Source organism: Doryrhamphus excisus, linkage group LG11 (assembly GCF_037039965.1).
Source record: "Doryrhamphus excisus strain RoL-2023G ecotype Guam linkage group LG11, RoL_Dexc_Guam_v1.1, whole genome shotgun sequence".
NCBI classification, from domain to species: Eukaryota; Metazoa; Chordata; class Actinopteri; order Syngnathiformes; family Syngnathidae; genus Doryrhamphus; species Doryrhamphus excisus.
The window spans coordinates 5,435,675-5,462,237 of NC_136367.1; the positions used below are offsets into that span (position 1 = coordinate 5,435,675).

The following is a 26,563-nucleotide window of genomic DNA, read 5'->3' on the forward strand; positions in this document are numbered from 1 at the left end:
TGTCGGACTTCCTTATATGGTTCATAGTTGGGAAGAACTTTGGACGTGTGACCAATCAAACAGCTGGGGATAGGTGTAGATTCTGCAAAATCTAAAAGGTTTTCTATGCGGGTTATTGTGTCTAGCTGCTCTATAGGAGTCCACAACTCAATACAAAGGCTCGAAAAATTAGCATGAAGAATTACTACAGCTTCTGTTTAGATTACTCGGACCACCAACAGTTTACTATCGCCACTACTGCGTAATGCAGAGGATAGCTCAAGCTCGAGACAAAAGTGACTCCAAGAGCAACAATGAAAGAGAGGCCGACAAAGTGTGTGACGAAGGAATTATGAGACTAGAAATCTAAAAGGTTTTCCGTGCAGGTTATTGTGTCTAGCTGCTCTATTGGAGTCCACAACTCAATACAAAGGCTCGAAAAATTAGCATGAGGAATTACTACAGCTTCTGTTTAGATTACTCGTACCACCAACAGTTTACTATCGCCACTACTGCGTAATGCAGAGGATAGCTCAAGTTCGAGACAAAAGTGACTCCAAGAGCGACAATGAAAGAGAGACTGACAAAGTGTGTGATGAAGGAATTATGAGACTAAAAAGCTAAAAGGTTTTCCGTGCAGGTTATTGTGTCTAGCTGCTCTATATGAGTCCACAACTCAATACAAAGGCTCGAAATATTAGCATGAAGAATAACTACAATTTCTGTTTGGACTACTCGGACCACCAACAGTCTATTATCATCACTGCTGCGTGATGCAGAGGAGAGCTCAAGCTCGAGACAAAAGTGACTCCAAGAGCGACAATGAAAGAGAGTCCGACAAAGTGTGTGATGAAGGAATTATGAGACTAAAAGTCTAAAAGGTTTTCTGTGCGGGTTATTGTGTCTAGCTGCTCTATAGGAGTCCACAACTCAATACAAAGGCTCGAAAAATTAGCATGAAGAATTACTACAGCTTCTGTTTAGATTACTCGGACCACCAACAGTTTACTATCGCCACTACTGCGTAATGCAGAGGATAGCTCAAGCTCGAGACAAAAGTGACTCCAAGAGCAACAATGAAAGAGAGGCCGACAAAGTGTGTGACGAAGGAATTATGAGACTAGAAATCTAAAAGGTTTTCCGTGCAGGTTATTGTGTCTAGCTGCTCTATTGGAGTCCACAACTCAATACAAAGGCTCGAAAAATTAGCATGAGGAATTACTACAGCTTCTGTTTAGATTACTCGGACCACCAACAGTTTACTATCGCCACTACTGCGTAATGCAGAGGATAGCTCAAGTTCGAGACAAAAGTGACTCCAAGAGCGACAATGAAAGAGAGACTGACAAAGTGTGTGATGAAGGAATTATGAGACTAAAAAGCTAAAAGGTTTTCCGTGCAGGTTATTGTGTCTAGCTGCTCTATATGAGTCCACAACTCAATACAAAGGCTCGAAATATTAGCATGAAGAATAACTACAATTTCTGTTTGGACTACTCGGACCACCAACAGTCTATTATCACCACTGCTGCGTGATGCAGAGGAGAGCTCAAGCTCGAGACAAAAGTGACTCCAAGAGCGACAATGAAAGAGAGTCCGACAAAGTGTGTGATGAAGGAATTATGAGACTAAAAATCTAAAAGGTTTTCTGTGCGGGTTATTGTGTCTAGCTGCTCTATAGGAGTCCACAACTCAATACAAAGGCTCGAAATATTAGCATGAAGAATAACTACAATTTCTGTTTGGACTACTCGGACCACCAACAGTCTATTATCACCACTGCTGCGTGATGCAGAGGAGAGCTCAAGCTCGAGACAAAAGTGACTCCAAGAGCGACAATGAAAGAGAGGCCGACAAAGTGTGTGACGAAGGAATTATGAGACTAAAAATCTAAAAGGTTTTCCGTGCAGGTTATTGTGTCTAGCTGCTCCATAGGAGTCCACAACTCAATACAAAGGCTCGAAAAATTAGCATCAAGAATTACTACAAGGCTGCATGTCGGTCGAGTGGTTAGCGTGCAGACCTCACAGCTAGGAGACCCGAGTTCAATCCCACCCTCGGCCATCTCTGTGTGGAGTTTGCATGTTCTCCCCGGGCATGCGTGGGTTTTCTCCGGGTACTCCGGTTTCCTCCCACATTCCAAAAACATGCTAGGTTAATTGGCGACTCCAAATTGTCCATAGGTATGAATGTGAGTGTGAATGGTTGTTTGTCTATATGTGCCCTGTGATTGGCTGGCCACCGCTCCAGGGTGTACCCTGCCTCTCGCCCGAAGACAGCTGGGATAGGCTCCACTACCCCCCGCGACCCTTGTGAGGATAAGCGGTACAAAATGAATGAATGAATGAATGAACGAATTACTACAATTTCTGAAAGAGAGGCCGACAAAGTGTGTGACGAAGGAATTATGAGACTGTTCAACTGTGATGCTGAAGACAAATTTAGCGGTTTTAGTGCCCAGGAGGACGGCGATGATTGACTATTTAGTAAAACTGAGAACAGTTTTAGATGTGGTCGGTATTGGTTGGTAACTGCTGTTTTTGCAGAGCCCTGTTGGCTTTCGTTTTATGTGACGATGAGTTCACCAGCCATTTTTTTTGGTTGTTTTGTACAGTCTGCAAGTTTTAAGGAGTGACAGACAAATGTGTAAGACCTGACCCAGGGCTACATCATTAAGACAGACGTGCACAAACAAATGGGTTTGTGATCTAAGACTAAATCTTCCAAAGCTGCCCTGTCTGGTGAGAACATATCCTGCTGTGCTGCGCCCCCCCTCCCAAGTTCTTCTTCTCTGGTTCTTGCCTCCACTAATGTCATCTATTTGAACGTGTGCTGCATTTTCTTCTGCCATTGTAGCGATGATTAGACTTTAACACTCGAGCTGGCAAATAGCTGGAGTCCATGCTTATGAAGTGGAGTTGTTGCACTTCTTCCACAGCAGACTGGCTGTGATGTTTGTCTGGGTGTCATGGCTTGAAGGAAGAGACTGCTGCTGCTGCTGCATTTCATTACTTCATGGCTCGCAGGCCCGGCTTGTCGTTTCATTTATTTGTCTGAACTTCTACCCCTTCATCCCTCCAACCATCCCTCCATCCTTGTTTCTCTTCATGCGCTTCCTCGTCCGACTCGCCCTGTCTCTCCAGGACTCCCATTTTCTCTCCTCCTGTTTCTAAATCATTCTTCTTCATCTCCCTTCAGCTCCTTTCTCCTTCTGTTTGATTTATATTTTGCCTGTTGAACTCCACCATCAACTTCATTCTTCTTGTGGCACACAAACACAAACACAGCTTTGTTGTTTTAAGTTTCCAACGCTTCAGCCCAACACCGTTGGGGTTGGGGCATCCAGGAATGGACACAAGAAATTACCGTATTTTCCGGACTATAAGTCACACTTTTTTTCAGAGGGTGCTGGAGCCTAACCCAGCTGTCTTCGGGCAAGAGGCGGGGTACACCCTGGACTGGTGGCCAATCAGCCAATCACAGGGCACATATAGACAAACAACCATTCACACTCACATTCATACCTATGGACAATTTGGAGTGGCCAATTAACCTAGCATGTTTTTGGAATGTGGGAGGAAACCGGAGTACCCGGAGAAAACCTATAGTAATATATACTGTAATATAGCGTATTTTCCGGACTATAAGTCGCACTTTTTTTCAAACTTCCTTTTTATGTGTGTTATTTCAGTCATAGTTGCAAGTGATGATTAATCATGATTAATTAGATTAAAAATGTTCCTAATTTGCCAGCCCTATAAATAGTATATAGATGGTATATAGTATATAATAATATATAGTAATATATTCATTCATTCATTCATTCATTCAGTTTCTACCGCTTATCCTCACAAGCGTCGTGAGAGGGTGCTGAAGCCTATCCCAGCTGTCTTGGGCAAGAGGCGGGGTACACCCTGGACTGGTGGCCAGCCAATCACAGGGCACATATAGACAAACAACCATTCACACTCACATTCATACCTATGGACAATTTCGAGTCGCTAATTAACCTAGCATGTTTTTGGAATGTGGGAGGAAACCGGAGTACCCGGAGAAAACCCATAGTAATATATACTGTAATATAATAGTACATACCGGATTTTCCGGACTATAAGTCGCACTTTTTTTCAAAGGTTGGCTGTTCCTTTTTATGTGTGTTATTTCAGTCATAGTTGCAAGTGATGATTAATCATGATTAATTAGATTAAAAATGTTCCTAATTTGTCAGCCCTATAAATAGTATATAGATGGTATATAGTATATAATATTATATAGTAATATATTCATTCATTCATTCATTTTCTACCGCTTATCCTCACAAGTGTCGCGAGAGGGTGCTGGAGCCTATCCCAGCTGTCTTCGGGGTACACCCTGGACTGGTGGCCAGCCAATCACAGGACGCATATAGACAAACAACCATTCACACTCATATTCATACCTATGGACAATTTGGAATCGCCAATTAACCTAGCATGTTTTTGGAATGTGGGAGGAAACCGGAGTACCCAGAGAAAACCTATAGTAATATATACTGTAATATAATAGTACATACCGTATTTTCCGGACTATAAGTCACACTTTTTTTTTCATAGGTTGGCTGTTCCTGCAACTTATACTCCAGAGCGACTTATAAATGAAAAAAGTGTTTATGGAACATAACTTTTGGACACCTTTTGTGTTCATGTTTATTTTTTGTGTAGCTGAATAACCATTGTGTTAGCATATCTTACACCTATTTGGCCTGTTCGCTATTCTTTTATTAATATTAGAACTTGCCTTCCAAGAGGACGTAATGCCTGTTTTGGTCAAGTAGTTTGGAAAATAAATTACCCGCAAAAAATGCCACTTATACTCCAGTGCGACTTATGTATGTTTTTTTCTACCTAATTATGCATTTTTGGCCTTGTGCGACTTATACTCCTAAGCGACTTATAGTCCAGAAAATACAGTACTTGCAAAAAATGCGATTTATGTATATATTTTTTCTACCTAATTATGCATTTTTGGCCTTGTGCGACTTATACTCCAGAGCGACTTATAGTCCAGAAAATACGGTAATTGAAGATTAACTGTATCTTAAAGTAATACAAGGCATGCTGGGAAATGCCGCAGTTAAATAGTGCATTCTTTTGACGGTGAGGGTGCCTCCTGTTGGTTTGTGTTGTGTAAGAACAGTATGGGTGTAAACAAATAGACAACACGTCCTCATTATATGGATGCCATGTGCAGTGGTGCCATTGAGCTGCACCAAACTAAACATTGAAAATGACCACCGACGCCTTACTCACCTAGAATCAGGTCTTAACGTTACGGCAACCCTCAAAATGTCCTTGCTGTAATGGTTTCCAAACAAATACACACAAACAGACTGGATGTGTACTTGATGACACAAATAAAACGCACACATAGAGCCTCATCATTGAGATAATGATGTATTTTAGATGCACTGCAAACAGCACAGCAGAACTGATGCATTTGAACACGAGTAATAAACAACTCTGACTATTCTGTATAAGTGTACGTCCACGCTATGGAAAAGTGATTATTTGCTCCAGTCAAAGATCATGTCAAATACACAATGTGACATGACACACACACACACACACACACACACTATGGCATATTATCTCTGAGCGTGTCATTGGAAGTGACAGGCTATGTGTGTAATGACATGCTAGCCGTAGCTTTGCGTAGTACATCCCAGTATGTGTGTGATAATGCCCTAAATTCACGCATGACCAAGCCAAGGATGCTCATTGGCCCGCCAGTACGCTCCATGGATGCTCATTGGTCCAGAAAGCATGTTCCACTGAAGCTTATTGGCTAGTTTAGAGATCTGGGGGGGGGGGGGGGGGCGCTGCTCATTTACAAGAATAGCCTAAAAACAGCTCTGTTATGTACTTTAAGATGACATCGTTGAAAAACATCATCGTTCAACAGCGTAACGGACATCAAAACCTGAATGGAACACAATTTCCTCAAACTTAACAGTGGCAAAACGGATATTATCATCATTGGTCCCAAAAACATCACAACATCCACGCATAACTTCGGCCTCAAACTCGACAGTGCCACCCCCACCCGCTCATCCGCAACCTCGGTAACCGTTCTTTCGAACCCCACGTCAAACCATTAACCCGGACAGCATTTTTTCATCTTAAGAACTTAGCCCGACTCCCTGATCCACGCATTTATCACATCCAGAATGGAAGACTGCAACACCCGCTCCCGTCAACACATTTCCCCGTCCTTAAAAACCTCCACTGGCTTCCTGTCCTCCAACTTATCCAAGTCCTTCTCATTACCCCTCCGCCCCCATACCTCACAGACCTCCTCTATCCACACAATCCCCCGCGTCCCCTTCGCTCCTCAGACTCCAACCTCCTGGCACTCCCCTGTAAGACCAAGCTCCCAACCTGGGGAGACACAGAGCCTTCTCCATCGCTGCCCCCCGCCCTCTAGAACTCTTTGCCCCATTAGCTCCGTGCTTGCCCCGACCTTCAAAAAAAAAACTCAAAACCCACCTGTCGTCGTCATTCTTAATAATAATAATAATAATAATAATAATATTGTTATTACTATTATTGTTATATTATGATGATGATGATGATGATGATGATTATTATTAATAATCACGCGACCCTCGTGAGGAAAAGCGGTAGAAGATGAATGAATGAATGAATAATAATCATAATTATCATAATTATCATAATTATCATAATTATCATAATTATCATAATTATCATAATTATCATAATTATCATAATTATCATAATTATCATAATTATCATAATTATCATAATACAATAATCATAACAATAATAATTGCTTACTTAATAAATACTTAATAAATACTTATTATTATTATTATTATTATTATTATCATAATAACCATAACAATAATAATTACTTACTTAATAAATACTATACTATAAATACTAAATACTAAATTATTATTATTATTAAGCAAGGGAGCCCAGAGGTTTCTCTGGTGAGAGACCATGTCTCTCCAATGTGTGCTGGGTCTTCCCCGAGGTTGAAGGGGGGGGGGGTGTAAACCGTGTAACTGAAGCTAGAACCGCTAAATTGTTTGGCCTCCATTGCTGTCCTGAGGTACTTGAGCAGGTTAGCACTAGCGGCGTTATCGGCCTTCAGTCAAGTAGACTAATTGCTTCCATCCACCTTGTAGCCGCTTACACAAACAGATTCACTGTCACGCCAGATAAAGGCTGGAAAGCAAGAACATTCCTCTCTTGTCGGGGAGCGCCGTGACAGAGAAAGACAGATGGAGGGTGGCGGGGGGGCAAAAGCGATGATGAACAAGGGGGGGTGTGGGGGGGTGTCCTTGCTAAAAGCTGCTGAACGCTAACACAACTAGTGAAAGTTTATCATCTCTCTCTCTGATCGCTTTTCATCACTTTTATCTCCAACATCCTCCATAACGCATGCAGAAATATGTTGTTTCTGTTAGATATTTCGCTTTGATAAACCAAATCACTTTTTTTTTGTCATGTAAACGAATATTTATCTGCCACACAAGCTGCTAACAGAACGGATGTGTGAGATGTTTGTGTGCAAGCGTCGCTCCTAATCTGGTCACAATGGCGTGAGATGGATTTGCCCATTTCACTTTCTTTTCTCCTCTCGTCCTTCTTCATTTTTTCCCCACTTACATGGCTGAGAAGCTGCCCTTACATCAATCACGGCACATTTGTTACGCTTTTTGTCAGCCAAATAATTTGCTGTCACACACAAACATACGTGTGTGTGTGTGTGTGTGTGTGTGTGTAAAGTGTGCACAGGGCCCTGCACATTAATCCCATGGTGCACATGGGAAAATAAGTCATTACTTCATGGCGCTATTCACAAATATATTCATCACTGAAACATAATGAAACAGGATTTGGAGAATGAAGACTTTATTTTTTCTGAGATTAGGATACAATCTCAAGTCCGACCTTCATTACTAATAACACCATATTTGTAGATGATTTAAAAAAAAAAATAATATCACTGTTTTTATTGAAACGTTTCCAGACTTGAGGTTTCATTATGAGAAATTATATACAGTCAAACCTCGTTTATCAAAGTTAATGGGTGGAATATTTTCATAGTTAGAGCATAAAGAAACTGTTTACAACCTTGGAAAAACAGCTTTTAACATGATCAGAGCCCTCTAAACTCCTCAAGTCACCTTAGCAATGGTATGACCCGAAATAGTACACATAACAAGAGTAAATAAGCCATTATAGAAATATAAATAAGACTCTTTTTTTAGCAGGGATTATTGTCTCTTGTTTGGGATCATTCAAACCTGCAATAAAAGCCTCTTGTTCCGGCGATCAGTCATTACTGGTTATCACTGGTCATTACTGATCATTACTGGTCATTCCTGGTCATTAATGGTCATTAACCAGTCATTACAACCAGTCAGTAACATGAAGCATTCAATGTCAACTGTATGCATGTTCAAAACCATAACATAACCAGTCATTACTGGTTATTACTTGTTATTACTGGTCATTATTACTGGTCATTAACCAGTCATTACAACCAGTCAGTAACATGAAGCATTCATTGTCAACTGTATGCACGTTCAAAACTATAACACAACGAGTCATTACTGGTTATTACTGGTTATTCCTGGTTATTCCTGGTCATTACTGGTCATTATTACTGGTCATTATCCAGTCATTACAACCAGTCAGTAATATGAGGCATTCAATGTCAAGTGTATGCACGTTCAAAACCACAACCTAACCAGTCATTACTGGTTATTCCTGGTCATTACTGGTCATTATCCAGTCATTACAACCAGTCAGTAACATGAGGCATTCAATGTCAACTGTATGCACGTTCAAAACCACAACCTAACCAGTCATTACTGGTTATTACTGATTATTACTGGTCATTACTGGTCATTATCCAGTCATTACAACCAGTCAGTAACATGAAGCATTCAATGTCAACTGTATGCACGTTCAAAACCATAACATAACCAGTAATTACTGGTTATTACTGGTTATTACTGGTCATTACTGGTCATTATTATTGGTCCTTAAACAGTCATTACAACCAGTTATTATTCTTATGTGGATATGAATGCAATATATCCTTTTTGGACATATGAAATTGTGAATTGTAACATGAAGCATTCAATGTCAACTGTATGCATGTTCCAAACCATACCATAACCGTATGTTTTAACAAAACACAAGTTATGAATTCATATATATATATCTGACCAACCGTGATAAAATAAAGCTGGGGACAGTTTATTGGTGAAAGATTCTTGTTTTAAAATCCAGTATGTGTGTTAATGTTCCCATGTGGAACAGGAGGAAGTTCCTCATAAACAAATAAACAGACAGGGCCGTTTCCGATGAAAATATATCCTTCTTGTTCGTGTAAAATAGGTCAAAATAACACTTTAAGCTTCTAAAAATACATAGATGTATTCAAAAGCAGTGGTGCGCATTAGTGCACTTCATATTCTCCGATACCCAACTACCTACCTGCCCTACCTGAGCAGCGACAGTACATTTCAGATCTCCATTTTGCAGATCTTCTTTTTCATCATGTCTCTCCTCCATCCTACCTGTTCTATTATGTCATACGGACTTATGCAACAGTATGCTATTACACATACCGTATGTACTTTATATTCCAATTCATATAAAGAAACAAGTCGCCATGCTTCCGTTTGGTGATGGAGGTTGTGACCGCGACAATGATACCTTCCTGCTCTTTATTTGGGTCACCAGGAGTTAATAACAGGCTCATGGGCTCTGGAGAGGGAATCCCACTGATGTCCATTGTCGCCGCCAGTGTGGAAGCGTCTTTTATTCTTCTTTTGTTTCTGTCCCCTCTAATTCCACTCTCCGTTACCGTGCTTTCAGATTCCTGCTTCCCGTGGTGGCTTCCTTTTATTTCCCCTCACATGGTCATTAGGTTGCCATGGCGAAAAGCTTTAATGACTTTGGCGTCGAATGTCTGAAATTGGAGCAGTTTTCATTTGTTTTGCGATAAAGTCGGGTACTTTATACTCGGTGTGCACTTTGTGTAGCAATACTGCACATATAAATATACGTCACTGTCGTACTCGTACACTTAAGGTGACTGTATTATATCAATACGGTTAAGATGGCGTTCACACAATTAGTAGACAATGTGTCTTCTTGTGTTGTGTTGCGTTTCGCTTTCCCAGTGCCGCTACCGAGTGTCGACTGCATTGGATTAGACGTAGGCCGTTCATACCGGAGGGCATGATGGTTATTAGTGGAGCGGCTCATCCATGTTAAGCGTACTGCGTCTTTAAACGATGATTTCATTGTCTTCCACAGTCCAAATCAGCAAATGGGGGTTAGATGGAGTATAAGTGTTAGTCAATAAAATGGTCGCTACTGTGTGTGTGTGTGTACGTGTGTGTGTTTTCAGTCAGCTGTGAAATAGGTGATTCCTCCTCCAGGTCTAAGAAGTGAGGGCAACGGATGATAGAGGTTTATGGAGGCATTAAATCCACCTTGATACCCCCCTCCCTTTTTTCCAACTTAAGCTCACTTTCTTCAGTCCCTCTTTCTCGATATTGTCCTCCTTCTGTCTGCGGGTTTTTATGGTAGTATTACTGCGTTGCTGCACTCCCTCGTATGACTGTTGAGGTTGCAGAGAGGGGGGGGGGGGGGGGATAAATTCTGCAGTGGTGCTGACACAGCGCTGTGCAATGTGCTGTGAAGCTGATTCCGTACAGTTGACAGAAATACTCACACTCTTTCATTCCTATTGTGTTTATATACTGTATATATGAAGTTTTATGACTGGAAGCCCATCAGTTATTAGTTATATTGTAGTAGTTTTATAACTTTGGGGCTTGGGTAATGCCATTGCCGTGGCTTCCCATTTTGGTAATGGTAATGGTTTAATTTCATTTGAACATGCATCAGATTACAATTGAGTGCATCCCATAATCAGTTCCCAGTTCCACATGTCCAAAAGGAGTAGGAAGAAGCAAAGCTTATTAAATCCTACCCCTCCATCTGGTACTTTTACAATCAGTAACTGTTACATTTGTTCACTTCCTGCTTTCCTAATATAATTTATTTTTTTTGTTGTTTTTTTAAAATTTATTTAATTTTTATTTTAATTTAATTAATAATAATTGTATTAATTATTTATTCATTACTATTATTAGTAGTATTATTATTATAATATTTTTATTATTTTAATTTAATAATAATAATTTAATTTTTCATTTTTTAATTTTTTTAATTTTTGTCACATACCGAAGTAGGAGGTGATATGAGCATCCAATGCCATAATGGGTACCATAGTAAGTGTCAATATAGTGATATATATAGCACATCATGACTGGTTCAAGACTCTTCATCCTTGTATTTAGCAAACATCAACTGCTTGTATTGTTTCTTGAATTGGCTCATCGTTGTGCATTGTTTGATTTCCTTACTCAATCCATTCCATAGTTTGATTCCACATACTGAAATGCTATGGCTTTTTAACGTAGTCCTAGCATAGAAGTGTTTCAAATGTACTTCTTCCCTGAGATCATATTTCTCGTCTCTTGTAGAGAAGTATTGGATGACATTTTTAGGTAATTAGTTATTTTTAGGCTTATGCATTATTTTAGCTGTTTGAAGATTAAGTTTATCAACTACATTTTTGTAGCATTCAATCACATTTTTGTTATTGATTAAGTCTTTCGGTTAAACTGCGTGATACCAATTTTTTTGTATGATTTAAAAACCAAAAAGTGACGATCTGACTGTTTTCTTTCAGCTGTCTGCCTATGGAGGGGGCGTGGTCTACACCGTGTCGTACAGTACAGAGCAGCAGGAACAGATGCCGATCAGAGTCACCTCAGAACCTGATATTATCATTGAGGTATGTTTTTACAGGTTTTTTACAGGGCCTCCTTTTTTTTATAAATCAATTCATCTACCCACATTTGCATGGGATATTACATTCATTCATTCATTCATTTTCTACCGCTTTTCCTCACTGGAGCCTATCCCAGCTGTCTTCGGGCGAGAGGCGGGATACACCCTGGACTGGTGGCCAGCCAATCACAGGGCACATATAGACAAACAACCATTCACATCACATTCATACCTATGGACAATTTGGAGTGGCCAATTAACCTAGCATGTTTTTGGAATGTGGGAGGAAACCGGAGTACCCGGAGAAAACCCACGCATGCACGGGGAGAACATGCAAACTCCACACAGAGATGGCCGAGGGTGGAATTGAACCCTGGTTTCATAGCTGTGAGGTCTGTGCGCTAACCACTCAACCGCCGTGCCGCCCTGGGATATTACAATAATAGTAAAATGTTATTGTAGCTTCTGCTCCTGGGTAATCCATTCTACAGCCTTATTTCATAACTCCCATCAACCTTTGCGCCAATCAAATGCCAAAACTGAAGCCTACACCCTCGGATATAGAGATGCGATTGGCAGTTGATTGGTGGACTTAAAGCAACAAAAATAAGACCCAGTGATATGATGTACTGCGTAACGACAGTCTAATTGTTTACATAACTCATGTCAGTAAATAGTGTGTGTGTGTGTGTGTGTGTGTCATCTACAAGCAGATTTTGATGGTCTTCCTTAGTGATGGGATTAAAAATGACAAAAAGTGTGTGCTTTTACATATCAACACGATAAAGAAACTAAACAATTGAAGGGATTATGATTAATAACATTATTAAAACGGACAAAGACAATAGAAAAGAAACAAAAGGTTGACAGACAGAAGTAAATAAGTCAGGTGATGGGAAAGACTCCGCTTAATTGGATAATTAAGGATGGAAGAATAAAAGGAAAGAAGGCAGCAATCAGCTGACGTTATTTAAAGACGTGTCAATGAGAGTGACAGACTGGGAAGAGGAGGAGGAGGAGGGAGCGGGAGGAGGAGAAAAGGAGGAGGACAAGTTGTCGGTCTTGTTGTCAACAGAAAGGCGCTACAAACGATGACAATAACGAACCACCTACACGCTGTCAAGCTGCTCGCTCGCACGTCACCGTGTCTCTTTCAGCATCCTGACGCCTCTTTCTTTGTTTTTTTTGTTTGTTTTGTTTGACGGCAACCAACAAGAATGAAGCACGACGACTATCAGTAATGACTTGACCATCATATCGGTTTGGTTGCACTCTTTTTTTGCTCACCATCCATTCACATTTGTTGTTTTTTTTTTCTTGGAAGATAGTATGGAGGGCTGCACGGTGGATGAGTGGTTAGTGTGCAGGCCACACAGCTAGAAAACCCGAGTTCAATTCCACCCTCGGCCATCTCTATGTGGAGTTTGCATGTTGGCTTTTTTGTTAAAAAACGATATGGTGATATTGTCCAACTCTAAATTTCCGATACTGATATGTGCAATATTGGTTTTCATGATCAGGAAAAATCTGATACCGATATCGCATTTTTAGAATGATACCGGCATCGATAATTATCGGACATCCTTAGTAAAAATGTCTATAAACCATATAATATGCCTCTAAATGTTAAAAACAAGTAGACATTAGATAGCACCCCTATAGTCACCTTTACACTCCTTTTACACTTTACATATTGCGCAACACTAAAGCGTAGGGACATAAGATGGCTTCCACTCAGAGCATATAGCAAGCTATGTAGCTAACTCGTTAGCCTCCACTTTATTTGTTCTAAACTTAAGAAAATGATTCAAACAGAGTGGGGAAGAAAGACAAAGTAAGAAGCCAAAAATGTACCACTTCCACATGGAATGGGGGTAGAACGTTGTCTCCATGCAGCATGAAGGTAATCTAAGGCAGGGGTCTCAAACACGCGGCCCGCGGGCCAAATGTGGCCCGCAGGACACTAGTTTGAGGCCCCCGCCTTGATATGAAAGTTTAATGTCAGTGCGGCCTGCGCAAGTTTGATATGGATGCTGTATGGTATCATGTACCCAGAAAAAAATATTACGTTTGATTAATGTTCATGTTAAAGGTTAAATAACTGTTAATAGTTATCCTCCCTATCCGTGTGGAAGTGGTAAGTTTTTGGCTATTTAAGTTTAAAGGAAATAACTTGAAGGCTACTGTTTAGGTCGCTGGCTCTCTAGTTTGCGAGTTAGCATGTGTCTCAAGACCCTGCAGTTGCGCAATATGTTGTAAATAAAAAGAGTATAAATGTGACTATAGTCGTGTTTTGTCATGTCTACAGGGCTCTAATAATGCTTTGTTCATTTTAATCTGAAAAAATAATTTGTCTACCCACCAACTATATGTGGTTAAGTTTTTATTATTTGCCGTTTTATTATTATTATTATTATTATATTTATTTATTACTGATTGATTGATTTTCTTTATTCTTGATTTGTTTATTTATTTTTCATCTTATTTTGTATAGAAAAATAAAAAGTAAGATGTTTGAGAACAGTGGAATGTTTTATCAGAGCTTTTATTGTAGAAAATTGGAACTAAAGCAAAGTTTTTTAAATTTTTTTGTTTTTAATAAATGCGTTTTTTTTGGAAAACCTGATGCGGCCCAGTCTCACCCAGACCCGAGCTCCAGTGGCCCCCAAGTAAATTGAGTTTGCGACCCCTGACCTAAGGTATCTTCAGTGTATTACTCATGCCTGGGGACCAGAATTCTACATAGGACTTCATTCATTCAGTCATTCATTTTCTACCGCTTTTCCTCACGAGGGTCGTGGGGGGTGCTGGAGCCTATCCCAGCTGTCTTCGGGCGAGAGGCGGGGTACACCCTGGACTGGTGGCCAGCCAGCCAGCCAATCACAGGGCACATATAGACAAACAACCATTCACACTCACATTCATACCTATGGACAATTTGGAGTCGCCAATTAACCTAGCATGTTTTTGGAATGTGGGAGGAAACCGTAGTCCACACAGAGATGGAATTGAACTTGGGTCTCCTAGCTGTGAGGCCTGTGCACTAACCACTCATACACCGTGCAGCCCGGAAATGCAACCTTTGTTTACAACTCCTAATTATGTTACTGATGCTGTAGAAAATGCTAAACTGCTAAAGCTACTTGACCATTGAGGGACGTCTTGAGAAAACTGCGACTGTCCAGTCTCTAATTCCGGATTGGATTTGGAATCCAACACATACGGTGGACATTTTAAAAAGATACATTACTGTTTATTAGCAACTTCTAAACCCACGCATACAGTATGCAGTACTTGGAGCGGACTGTATAAGTATGGAACCACATGACTTCTCCATCTCAGAGCTCTCCATCCATCTCCTCTCTCAATTAGTTTTTATTTAATGGCGTATTGGCACGGTGGGCTCTCATGCTCCCTCTCCATCAGCAGTTGTCACTCCGCGTTAACCACTACACGCCATCGATCTGTTCTCAACAAGCGCTGGTCCAATACCCAGGCTGGGCTCACTTCATTGTTTATTGACAGAACCTGCAACTCTTTTTTTCTAAACATGTTACCTTCACTGCATGTTGGTCTTTAAATAACAACAAAAAAAATGACGTTCCTGCGTCCGACAAGGGTGGCGGGATCAGGATGATGGACAGACGGTACGGCCAACCTGTGTACCCGTCCTCGCCGAGCACCAATCGCATCGCTCTCCTTCCTGAGAACTTCTTGCTGTCTGAGACTGTTCAGCCAATCAGTCGGAGGGACTTCTTGACCGTGTTGGCAAATATAACTCGACTCATGGTCAGGGCCTCGTACAGTACGGAACCCAGTGCCGTGTACCGGTAGGACCAACATCCGAAATTCTTATTCTACTGTTAAATTATCCTATACCGATGTTCTAAACTTTGTTTGTGTAGACTCCACTTGTTCTCCATGCAGGTCGGTCATCCTTTTGGCAAAGGTGAGCAGATAGCATCGGCTGTCGAGGTGTGCTCGTGTCCTCCTGGTTATGCCGGGACTTCCTGTGAGGTAAATGTATACACATAAAGTACATATATGCATTGTACATTACCAAACAAAGAGAGTCAGGACACTGTGACCGGTACGAGGTCTTGGGGAAGACCCAGGACACGTGGTAAGTCCGGGCTTCCCTGCTAGAAGATAGATGGATGGACGGACGGATGGACACTTCCCATGCTCCGCTTTGTGGTGGCATCATTTTGGTAAAACCACATCACTTACTTGTGGTCTTCCTGTGGTTTCTAGACTTGTGTTGCTGGATTCCGAAGAGTGGACGGTCATCTGCAGGACGGTGTGTGTGAAATGTGTCGTTGTCATGGACACGCTACACAATGCCACCAGATCACAGGTCACTGCCTGGTAAGCTTATACTTCATCCACCGACTTGGTTTCTGGATTTCTTTGAAAAATCGTCCGGAACTCCTAAAATGGGACAGTATTACTTTCCAGCCACAATGTAATATTTTTTTTTTTTAGACTGAATATTGAATATTGATTTGACGGTGCTGGTACTCCGCACCATTAACCAAATATCCACGCCATCTTTCATGATGTCTGACATTGTTATTCATGTTGTGAACTGTCAGCCTGTGGGAGTTATTGATTTTCCCATGAATGATTGTCAGATACTGTGGATGGCGTTTTGCATATCGGTCGATTAGTCAGTCACAATTCTCTTCATCACAGTATTTGTAGGAAAAAAAAATCGATGGAAATTGATACTATTGGGGCTGCACGGCGATCTAGTGGTTAGCGAGCAGACCTCACAGCAGGGAGACCCGAGTTCAATCCCCGGGTACTCCGGTTTCCTCCCACATTCCAAAAACATGCTAGGTTAATTAGCGACTCCTAATTGTCCATAGGTATGAATGTGAGTGTGAATGGTTGTTTGTCTATATGTGCCCTGTGATTGGCTGGCCACCAGTCCAGGGTGTACCCCGTCTGAATGATATATGCAGATTTTGCATAAAAATAAGATATGTTGGTATAATGTCTGTAAATTATGCATTTTCAAGCATAAAGAAATAAACGCATTGAAAGTCATGTTGACATGTACTATTTCAAATTGGTCATTAGGTGTCAGTAAAGTTACATTAGCCACAGCAAGAAGCTCGGAATAAAAAAAAAAAATATTTTCTCTGATTATGTCTACTATGTTGGGTAATACAAGTATAACGGTGACTATAGGGGTGTTATTTTAACACGAGGGCTCCAATAGTATTAAAACTGTATTTACAAGGTGGTGTATTTTTCTATGAAAATATTCCATTCACCTGAGTTCAATTCCACCCTCGGCCATCTCTGTGTGGAGTCTGCATGTTCTCCCCGTGCATGCGTGGGTTTTCTCCGGGTACTCCGGTTTCCTCCCACATTCCAAAAACATGCTAGGTTAATTGGTCACTCCAATTTTCGAGAAGTAGGATTCCTTATATATAAGCTGAATATTGTCATAGAGCATAGAAAACCTGTTTACAACCTTCTAAATAAGTTATTAGAGCTCTCTAGCCATGAAATAACATCCCTATCGTCAACTTTACACATGTATTATTCAAGATAGTAGCCATATCTGCATGGCGGATGAGTGGTTAGCACGCAGGGCACACAGCTAGGAGACCCGAGTTCAATTCCATCTCTGTGTGGAGTTCCAAAAATGTTTTTCCAAAAACATGCTAGGTTAATTAGCGACTCCAAATTGTCCATAGGTATGAATGTGAGTGTGAATGGTTGTTTGTCTATATGTGCCCTGTGATTGGCTGGCCACCAGTCCAGGGTGTAACCCCGGCTCTCACCCAAAGACAGCTGGGATAGGCTCCAGCAACCCATACTATTGGTATTAAAACTAGGATGCACATGTGAGAATCCACTACATCCACTAGCAAAGCACAGACCACGCAGGGGCACACTGGTGGGTGCTTTCTTTTTTTTTTTTACTCACTCACAAACACCCCCCCCCATGAGAAAGATATGTTGACAGTTAATCACTCACACTCACAGAGACGTACGTGTTTCCATATTCATAAGCGGTGATCGGCAGATCGCACGGAGCTGAGTGACTGGATATTCCTGCGGCTCTGTAGGTTAACGCAGCAGCGAAATAGATATTTGATTTCAGGAGGAAGTACATTGGAATATTACTCCCAATACACACAAACACACCTCTATGTAGTAGAAACTAGTATTACTATGTCTATGATTAATTAGTTACTACGTAGAATCAGCGCCGGGCTTGACTTGTTTCTGGTGATGAAGTACATCGGTTACAAAGTTCCGGCTCATCTCTTTGAGCTTGTAAGTGCTTGGTTGCTATGGTAACAGAATACGATCTGATGTTCATCCCGTACCACTTCATTAACCTTCAACTCCCTGGGTTTGTTTATCCTTTTGCTGTCGACCTTGTCATAATTTCATGTAAAAACAGAATTCAGTTGTAGGATTTAGACCAGGGGTCTCAAACTCGCGGCCCGCGGGCCGCCGCTAGTTTGAGGCCCCCACCTTGATACCAAAGTTTAATGGAAATGAGCGCCGAACGCTCGGTTTCAGAGAGTTTTCCTAACCCCCGCTCCCTGTGATGTCACAGCGAGCCTTGTGAGAAGTCAACGGCTCCACCCAGTCGGTGACTTCCTTATATGGCCGTACATGAGAACAAGCTATAGGCCTGCTCGGGATTGTGACTAATCACAGCACAGTGGGCACTACCGTGGGTGGAATAAATTAAAACAGACCATTTTGGAAATCCAAGGAAATAGGTACAGATTCTGGAAAATCTAGAAAGCTTTCTATGTACCATAAATGAGTATAATAGGTCCCATTTAATATATATGTGTTAAAGACAACATGAACGGTGTCCTGGCTGGTCCAACACTATTATATAGACCAGGGGTCTCAAACTCGCGGCCCGCGGGCCGCTATTTTGAGGCCCCCACCTTGATACCAAAGTTTATTGTTGAAATGACAGCTTAAAGCTGTGTGCACACCGGACACAATTAACATGATTTTGCCCCGCCCATACTGTTACCCTACCGTGTTACCCCGCCCTGTTTTGCTTTGGATTAGCAATGAAGCTAAAGGCTTATGACGCTGGGTACAAATAAATGCAGGAAATGATTTGGAATAAAAGGGAAAATACACGTCAAGATAAAGCATCTCATCAAACATGTTGTTAAAGTTACCACGCTGCTCCCAGATGGAACTGAGTACGATGCTAACTTGCTAATTGGGTCAAATGATTAAGTTTCATTAATGTTCATGTTAAAGGTTAAATAACTGTTAATACTATACATTTGAATCTGAAAAAAATAATTTCTCTATCAACAGTATGTGGTTTCTTACGTTTTTCTTATTTGCTGTTTTATTAATATTTTACTTATTTATTACTGATTGATTGATTTATTGTCTTTATTCTTATTTTTTTTTAAATCTTATTTTGTGTATAGAAAAATAAAAATTAAGATATTTGAGAACAGTGGAATATTTTATCAGATATTTTGGTGTGGAAAACCGGAACCAAAGTACTGAAAAAGTGTAGGGTATAGCAGAAGCAAAAGCATTGAAGATAGTTTTTTATTGATTTTTTTCCAGTTTTTAATAAATGCGTTTTGGTTTTTTTTTTGAAAACCTGATGCAGCCGGGCTTCACCCAGAACCTAGCTCCGGTGGCCTCCAGGTAAATTGAGTTTGAGACCCCTGATTTAGACTGTAGATTGCAATACAATAGCAGTGCAATGCATTGCAGTATGTACTAACGTGTGTGAGTGACTCGAAGAAAAGCTCTGACTTTTTCAAGCCTTTTTTAAAATCAATTATTTAGATTTTTTTTTTCTTCTCTGTACTAAAACAAGCCGTCTGTGTCTTCCAGGACTGCTCCCACCACACCACAGGCCCCCACTGTGACGCCTGCCTACCTGGTTACTACGGCAACGCCACCCGCGGGTCAGCCACGGATTGTCAGGCTTGCGCTTGCCCGCTCAGTCTGCCCGGTAACAAGTAAGTTATCAAGACACAGGGGCTAATTGTAAACATTGTCACCAAGCCACTCCATCTATCCCCGCTGACCCTCCTGACCTCCGCACTCAATTGCTTCTTCCACCGCTCTGTCGTCACCCTCTTCCCCTCGCCGCTTTTTCCCACTTTTGTAAAGGCATCACAGCAGCGGCAGCCACTTCCTGGTGGCAGAGCACAAAATATCACGGCAGCAGTTGGTGTAAATGTCATCACTGTTGGTGGATCACAAAGAACTCTGCCAAAAAACCTGACACAGCTGCTGGGGGGGAGCCTCATTAAGAAGTTAAAACCTTTCTGGTATGCCGCCTCGTCTCTGCTCGGCTCAAATGGCAGATGTTGAATGAAAAATTGTTGATGAAATCCATATCCTCACCTGTTAAAGGTCAAAAAAACCTTTCCTCTAATCTATCTAATCTAATCTACACTTTGTTTGACATAAAAATATAATTTTCTTCATTTTTATCAAGCTGCTGCATCTCTCCACTTCATTAAAGTCATGAAAATCGTTATTCATCTTCATTAGGTTCTCATGTGGTCTCACCCTGGCACCCGCATTTTCCCACGGTCATGAAGTCGCAAGCCACTTGACACTTAAGTATTCTTTTAATAGCACTTGCCGTCTTTAATAAATAATAACTGCACATAAAATCATGTATAAAGGGTGTAAATCAGGAACAAGACATGCATACAAATAATGAAATATCAAAATATCAAAATTGCGACCACAAAATAGATACAATGGAATCTTAGACGGCCTGATTTTTGTGTGATTTATTTTTCGGCGAAAATATGTCTCATTTTCAGTTTCATTTTTTGGGCTCTAATTTTGTAGACCAGGCGCAGCATCAGGCGCACCCACGCCTCCATCAAAGAGGAAGGAGAGAATGCTTGAGAGGTTTAACACAGCCGAGCGTAATCTGTCCTGTGCTTTTTGTGGTCGAGTTTTCACTCCTAAAATGTTGAATTGGGGGTGGGGGGCAGCCATTTATTTAGGGGGGGGCATTCACACGTGTTTGCCTGTGTTATAGCTTTTACCTGTGTAAATTTTGTTTTGGGCTGCATGGCGGGAAAAGTGGTGAGCCCGCAGGCCTCACAGCTATGAGACCTGGGTTCGATTTTAAATTTTTTAATCAAATTAATCATGGTTTTTAAAAATTAATCATGATTAATCATAATTTGCAACTATGTCTGAAATATGCCCACGGTTGCAAATTGTTTCGTAATTAATTTAAATATATAATATGTGATTAAGGGCTGCACGGTGGTCTAGTGGTTACGCGCAGACCTCACAGCTAGGAGATCCGAGTTCAATTCCACCCTCGGCCATCTCTGTGTGGAGTTTGCATGTTCTCCCCGTGCATGCATGGGTTTTCTCCGGGTACTCCGGTTTCCTCCCACATTCCAAAAACATGCTCGGTTAATCTCGCCCCAAGACAGGTGGGATAGGCTCCAGCACCCTCTGTGAGGATAAGCGGTAGAAAATGAATGAATAAATTGAATTTTGTGTTACGCTTCACTCGCTACTGTAGATATTTGAGTTTTCATACCGGCCCACACCTGAGGAACCAAAAGGGCTAAGACACTCAGGGGTCCGTGAACATGACACTATGCAGAGTTTTTGTATTATTAATAATATTAATAAGGTTTGTACATTGAAATGGAACATTTCATGTACATTTAGAGCTCAGATGCACGCACGCTTCCATGCACGGGCAGCAGCAGCTGAGAATTTTCATGATGCAGTTGTGATGCGTCCTTTTGCAGCTAAAGAGAGACACGTCTCTCTTTCGCAGCTTCCTGTTAACCCCCCCCCTGCAGTAATAATAGCCTGGAGGTGCTAGCCCTCCGTGCCCCGTAAAAATAGCCCTCTATTCCCTCGCCCGATGTCCAATGAAAGCTGTCACTCAAGCGGCTAGCCTGGCTCGCTTAGCTCCGATGTCAAAGATCTTATTAACATGAGATGTCTCACACAGGGAGCAGTGTTGTGAATTGAAGACAGTCAATATAAATCCATTTAGTATTTCTATGCGGCTGTGTTTCATTTACACACGGGCTCAATTACCGACATGCTAAGCATCACCTTTCTGTCAATTACTCCATCTTGCCATCTTTCATCTAGTAATTAGAATCAATTCTGATGCCACTTTTTTTTTCCCGTCATGTTTCTTTTGTAATTAATTTTTCCATCCTTCATGGCTTGTCATGTGATTTTCTATTTTAGTCACCCATTATATTATGAGCATAATACAGTCACACATTGACTATTAAACACTAATAGGAGAGCTGGGAAAAGAGGTTGCCCTTAAAAAGCTATTCATGCTTTCATTATGAATAAATGCTTAGTATTGTGGTTGTCGTTTGCAATGCAGTAGGAACTATAGCAACAGTACCTTAAACCAATGGCTCTCGACTGGTGGTTTGGATGGGGGGGTTGGGGGGGGGGCATCACCTTCTCAGATATGTTACATTTAAAGGGACAGTTTGAAAGACAACGTTGACGCAGGGGTGAGACGCTCTTATCCAGCAGATATCTGCAGCTGTGTGTTGCATGTTTCTATCGGATGTTCTTCCTTTCCTGCTTATTATTATTATTTCTATATAGTCCCGGTCAAAGTTTTGGACCAGTGATTCCCAAAGTGTGGGGCGCGACACCCTGGTGGGCCGTGGTGGTACTGCAGATGGGCCATGAGAGGTCATAAAAAACATGATTAATTTTTGCAAAAAAAATTCAAATTATTGTTTTATTTTATTATATATATATATATATATATATTATTTTTTATTACTGTAAAATATTTGTTGCACAATTAAAAAAATCTGTATTTATAGGCCTAAGCAATAACCTATTGACCTGTCACAATATTTTAGGAACCTTATATTTATGTATGGAAAGTAGTTCTCTGGTCATCATGCCAGTGGGCATTAATATTATTATTATTATTATTACTATTATTATTATTATTATTATTATTGTTGTTATTGTTGTTATTATTGTTGTTATTATTAGTGTTATTATTAGTGTTATTATTATTATTATTTTATTGTTATTTTATTGTCATTATTGTTATTATTATTATGTTAATATTTTTATATAATAATTATATTATTTATATCATTATTATTATTATCATCAATAATAACAAAAATAAGTTAGGTGCTCTGAGAATGTAGCATTTTGTCTAGGTACTGTTTATAGGGCATTATTATTATGTTAATATTAATATTATTAATAATATTATTATATAATAATTATATTATTATCATTATTATTATTATCAATAAGAACAAAATAAGTTAGGTGCTCTGAGAACGTAGCATTTCGTCTATGTACTGTCATTATTATTATTATTATTATTATGTTAATATTAATATTATTATTAATAATATTATTATATAATAATTATATTATTATTATTATATATATTATTATTATCAATAATAACAAAAATAAGTTAGGTGCTCTGAGAACATAGCATTTCATCTATGTACTGTCATTATTATTATTATTTTTATGTTAATGTTAATATTATTAATAATAATATTATTATATAATAATAATATTGTTGTATAATAATTATATTATTATTATCATTATTATTATTATCAATAATAACAAAAATAAGTTAGGTGCTCTGAGAACGTAGCATTTCGTCTATGTACTGTTTATAGGACAAAGTTGGGCCGCTGACATTTTTTCGATTTTCCAGTGGGCCCTGAGTTGGTAAAGTTTGGGAAGCCCTGGTTTGGAGACAATCGGTAGTGTATCCAAATGTTTACTACTAGTGTATATTTTTACTAGTGTATATTTTTCTGATTTCATGTACTCTGTGCTAATGTGGGCGTCTCAAACTTCCACATTGAGCCAGCTCACATTCAGGCAGTCTGTCAGCCAGTCAGCAAGTGAGCCAGTCTGGGCTCGGAACCTGAGCCAGCAGAACTATCTATAGTTTATGGAAGTGGGTGGGTGTCACTCCCTCGCCATGTGTCTCACTCCCGGGGTCTTTTAGTCATTTAGGGTACATTTTGAGGGCAGGAAGAGCATTTTAAAATCAAAGAGTGCAGCAATTTCAGTGTGTGAATGTGAGGATTTCAAACGTAAAAGTAGGGACACGGCGGGGGTGCGCACAAGGAGACCCACAATGGCCTTAACCCTTTTTTGTTCTCTTCTTCTCATCCTCTTCCACCTCGACCCTCTTTCTGCTGTGGGACAACGTCACGGAATCGATCTGCAACTTCAACCAAAACTTCATCGTCCCGACAACCATAAAAGTTTCAGTCCGACGTGCCGCCTCAGCGAGGAGGGGGGGCTGCTGTGTGACCGCTGTCAGTCCGGATACGCAGGACCACGATGTGACAGGTAGGTGGGGTACACCTGGGCAATCAAACACTATCATAGTCATATTAATTAAACATGTTTATTATTGTGCTTAATATGCTGCCTGTTTCTCATTGTTTTGTTACCTTAAATATAATAGAAATAAATAATATATAAAATATAATATTATATATATATATATATATATATAGTAATAAAAAACACTCATAATTATACAAACAATAATAATACAAAAAAATATATAATATAAAATAGTAGAAATAAATACAATATTGGCTCTTATAGTTAAATGATGCCTCTAATATGCCTCTTTTGTAGCTTTATTATATATGATATGCTTAAAGACTTAATATGCCGGATATTTATAGCTTCACCATTCGGAAAAATCCTTTCTAAATCCGCTAATAGCTGGCTAGTTCATCATCTGTTTCTCTTTTAAGAAGCTGAAGTTCTCCTAATTGGACAGCTTCTGTAATCCTTCCCAGCCATTACTTTGTCAGCTTTGGTGTTATTAAAAATAAAAAAAAAATTAAAAATACACTTTGCAAGACATCCTCACAAAGATAGAGCGAGAATCCGGAGAAAAGACACATGCTCACGGGAAAACATGTAAACTCCACACATAGATTCGAACCCAGGTCTTCCCGATCTTGTGACTGGGTGGCAAACACTTTAACCACGTTAATCCACTGTGCTGCTTAGTAATAAAACATTCATTCATTCATTTTCTACCGCTTTTTCCTCACGAGGGTCGCGGGGGGTGCTGGAGCCTATCCTAGCTGTCTTTGGGCGAGAGGCGGGGTACACCCTGGACTGGTGGCCAGCCAATCACAGGGCACATATAGACAAACAACCATTCACACTCACATTCATACCTATGGACAATTTGGAGTTGCCAATTAACCTAGCATGTTTTTGGAATGTGGGAGGAAACCAGAGTACCCCCGCATCCACGAACATGTAAACTCCACACAGAGATGGCCAAGGGTGGAATTGAACCCTGGTCTCCTAGCTGTGAGGTCTGCGCGCTAACCACTAGACCGCCGTGCCCGTTTAATAAAACATAAAATTATAAATATGATACCAAAACTAGCAGAAAAACTAGCACCAAAACTCTTCCGCTACTTTCACAATATCAGCTTTGGTCTGTTTACACTTCCGACTGCTGATGCCGGAACCAAGTTTCGGTGCCCATCCATATTCATAACTGACATTAAAATTGCTGTTCAAATAATGAAGAACAGATTCCCATGTGATTTATTTCTATTTGTGTAACAGCATTGTTACAAATGACATTTCTATTTGGCCGTCTGTTGCTATGTTGCCATTTAAAAAGGGTGGGGCTCTAGTGGACCCACGGGCCCCCCCCACCTGCCCCCCCCCCGAGCTGGCTGGCCTGCATAGTCGGCATGCCTGGCCGTGCTGTTCGCAGCAGAATCTCTAAGTCTGCCTTTTAGTCTTTTTATAAACGGCATCAGCCGTGGGGCCAGACAAACTGACTCGGTGTCGCTCCACACTTTTACCGGCGCGAGTGGCATCATCCAGCACTGACAAATATGGACCGTGGGGGGGGGGGTGAATATATGATTTGAATAATGTAATTAACAGGCTTTTAATGTGAAAGGATTAAAATGTAAAGATAAACAGCACTGCATGATGTGCTTGTTGGGTTAGCCGCTTCTTAATGGGAATAATACCAGCCATCACCAAGGTTACCCCTTTTATTTAAGCGTGTGTGTGCGCAAAAATGAAAAAGTGTTCGATGTCGTCCGAGTCTAGCGGTCTCTGTTTTGCGACAGGAAGTTAGTTAAGAATTGACTGCAAACAACCTTGAGTTTGAGAACATGCCAGGATGAATCTTTTTCTTCCACAAAGCAATGAAAAGCCAATCAAGGCCGACCATACTTTCATGGCCGGTCACATTCTCAAAAAAAAAATCCTTTGTGCTTTCATACTGTAGTTTTTATGTTTTATTTCTTTTTAGCTTTAAAATCCTATGTATATAAAGTCAATGACAATCTTATTAGGTGAGGTTTTCTTATTATACAAAAGTTGACAATGTGTAGTTTACCTTTGGATATCCATCCCAGCATGATATACTGTACAAGATACAACTACTCCTACTCTGGGGAATAATAAACAACATATTTCAAGACAAGTGCCGCAAAGCATGCTGGGGAGTGAATTATGTCTGTTCCCTGCATGCTTTGCGGCACCTCAGCATATTTGTAGGTGGATAGATGGATAGATGGATAGATGGATAGATGGATAGATGGATAGATGGATAGATGGATAGATGGATAGATTGACTTCCTTTATTGTCATTGCACAAAAACACAGCAGTGAAA

At 40.4% G+C, this 26,563-nt stretch overlaps 1 protein-coding gene across 1 annotated transcript in view; it reads left to right on the top strand.

Moving 5' to 3' along the window:
- Positions 1 to 26,563, top strand: part of lama2 (laminin, alpha 2) — a 173,404-nt gene that overhangs the window by 61,740 nt on the left and 85,101 nt on the right. Inside the window, exons 15-20 of the mRNA XM_078794556.1 lie at positions 11,770 to 11,874; positions 15,489 to 15,700; positions 15,776 to 15,887; positions 16,125 to 16,238; positions 19,734 to 19,861; positions 24,150 to 24,236. Coding sequence (XP_078650682.1) covers positions 11,770 to 11,874; positions 15,489 to 15,700; positions 15,776 to 15,887; positions 16,125 to 16,238; positions 19,734 to 19,861; positions 24,150 to 24,236 — 758 coding nt within the window. The remainder of the gene's footprint in view (positions 1 to 11,769; positions 11,875 to 15,488; positions 15,701 to 15,775; positions 15,888 to 16,124; positions 16,239 to 19,733; positions 19,862 to 24,149; positions 24,237 to 26,563) is intronic.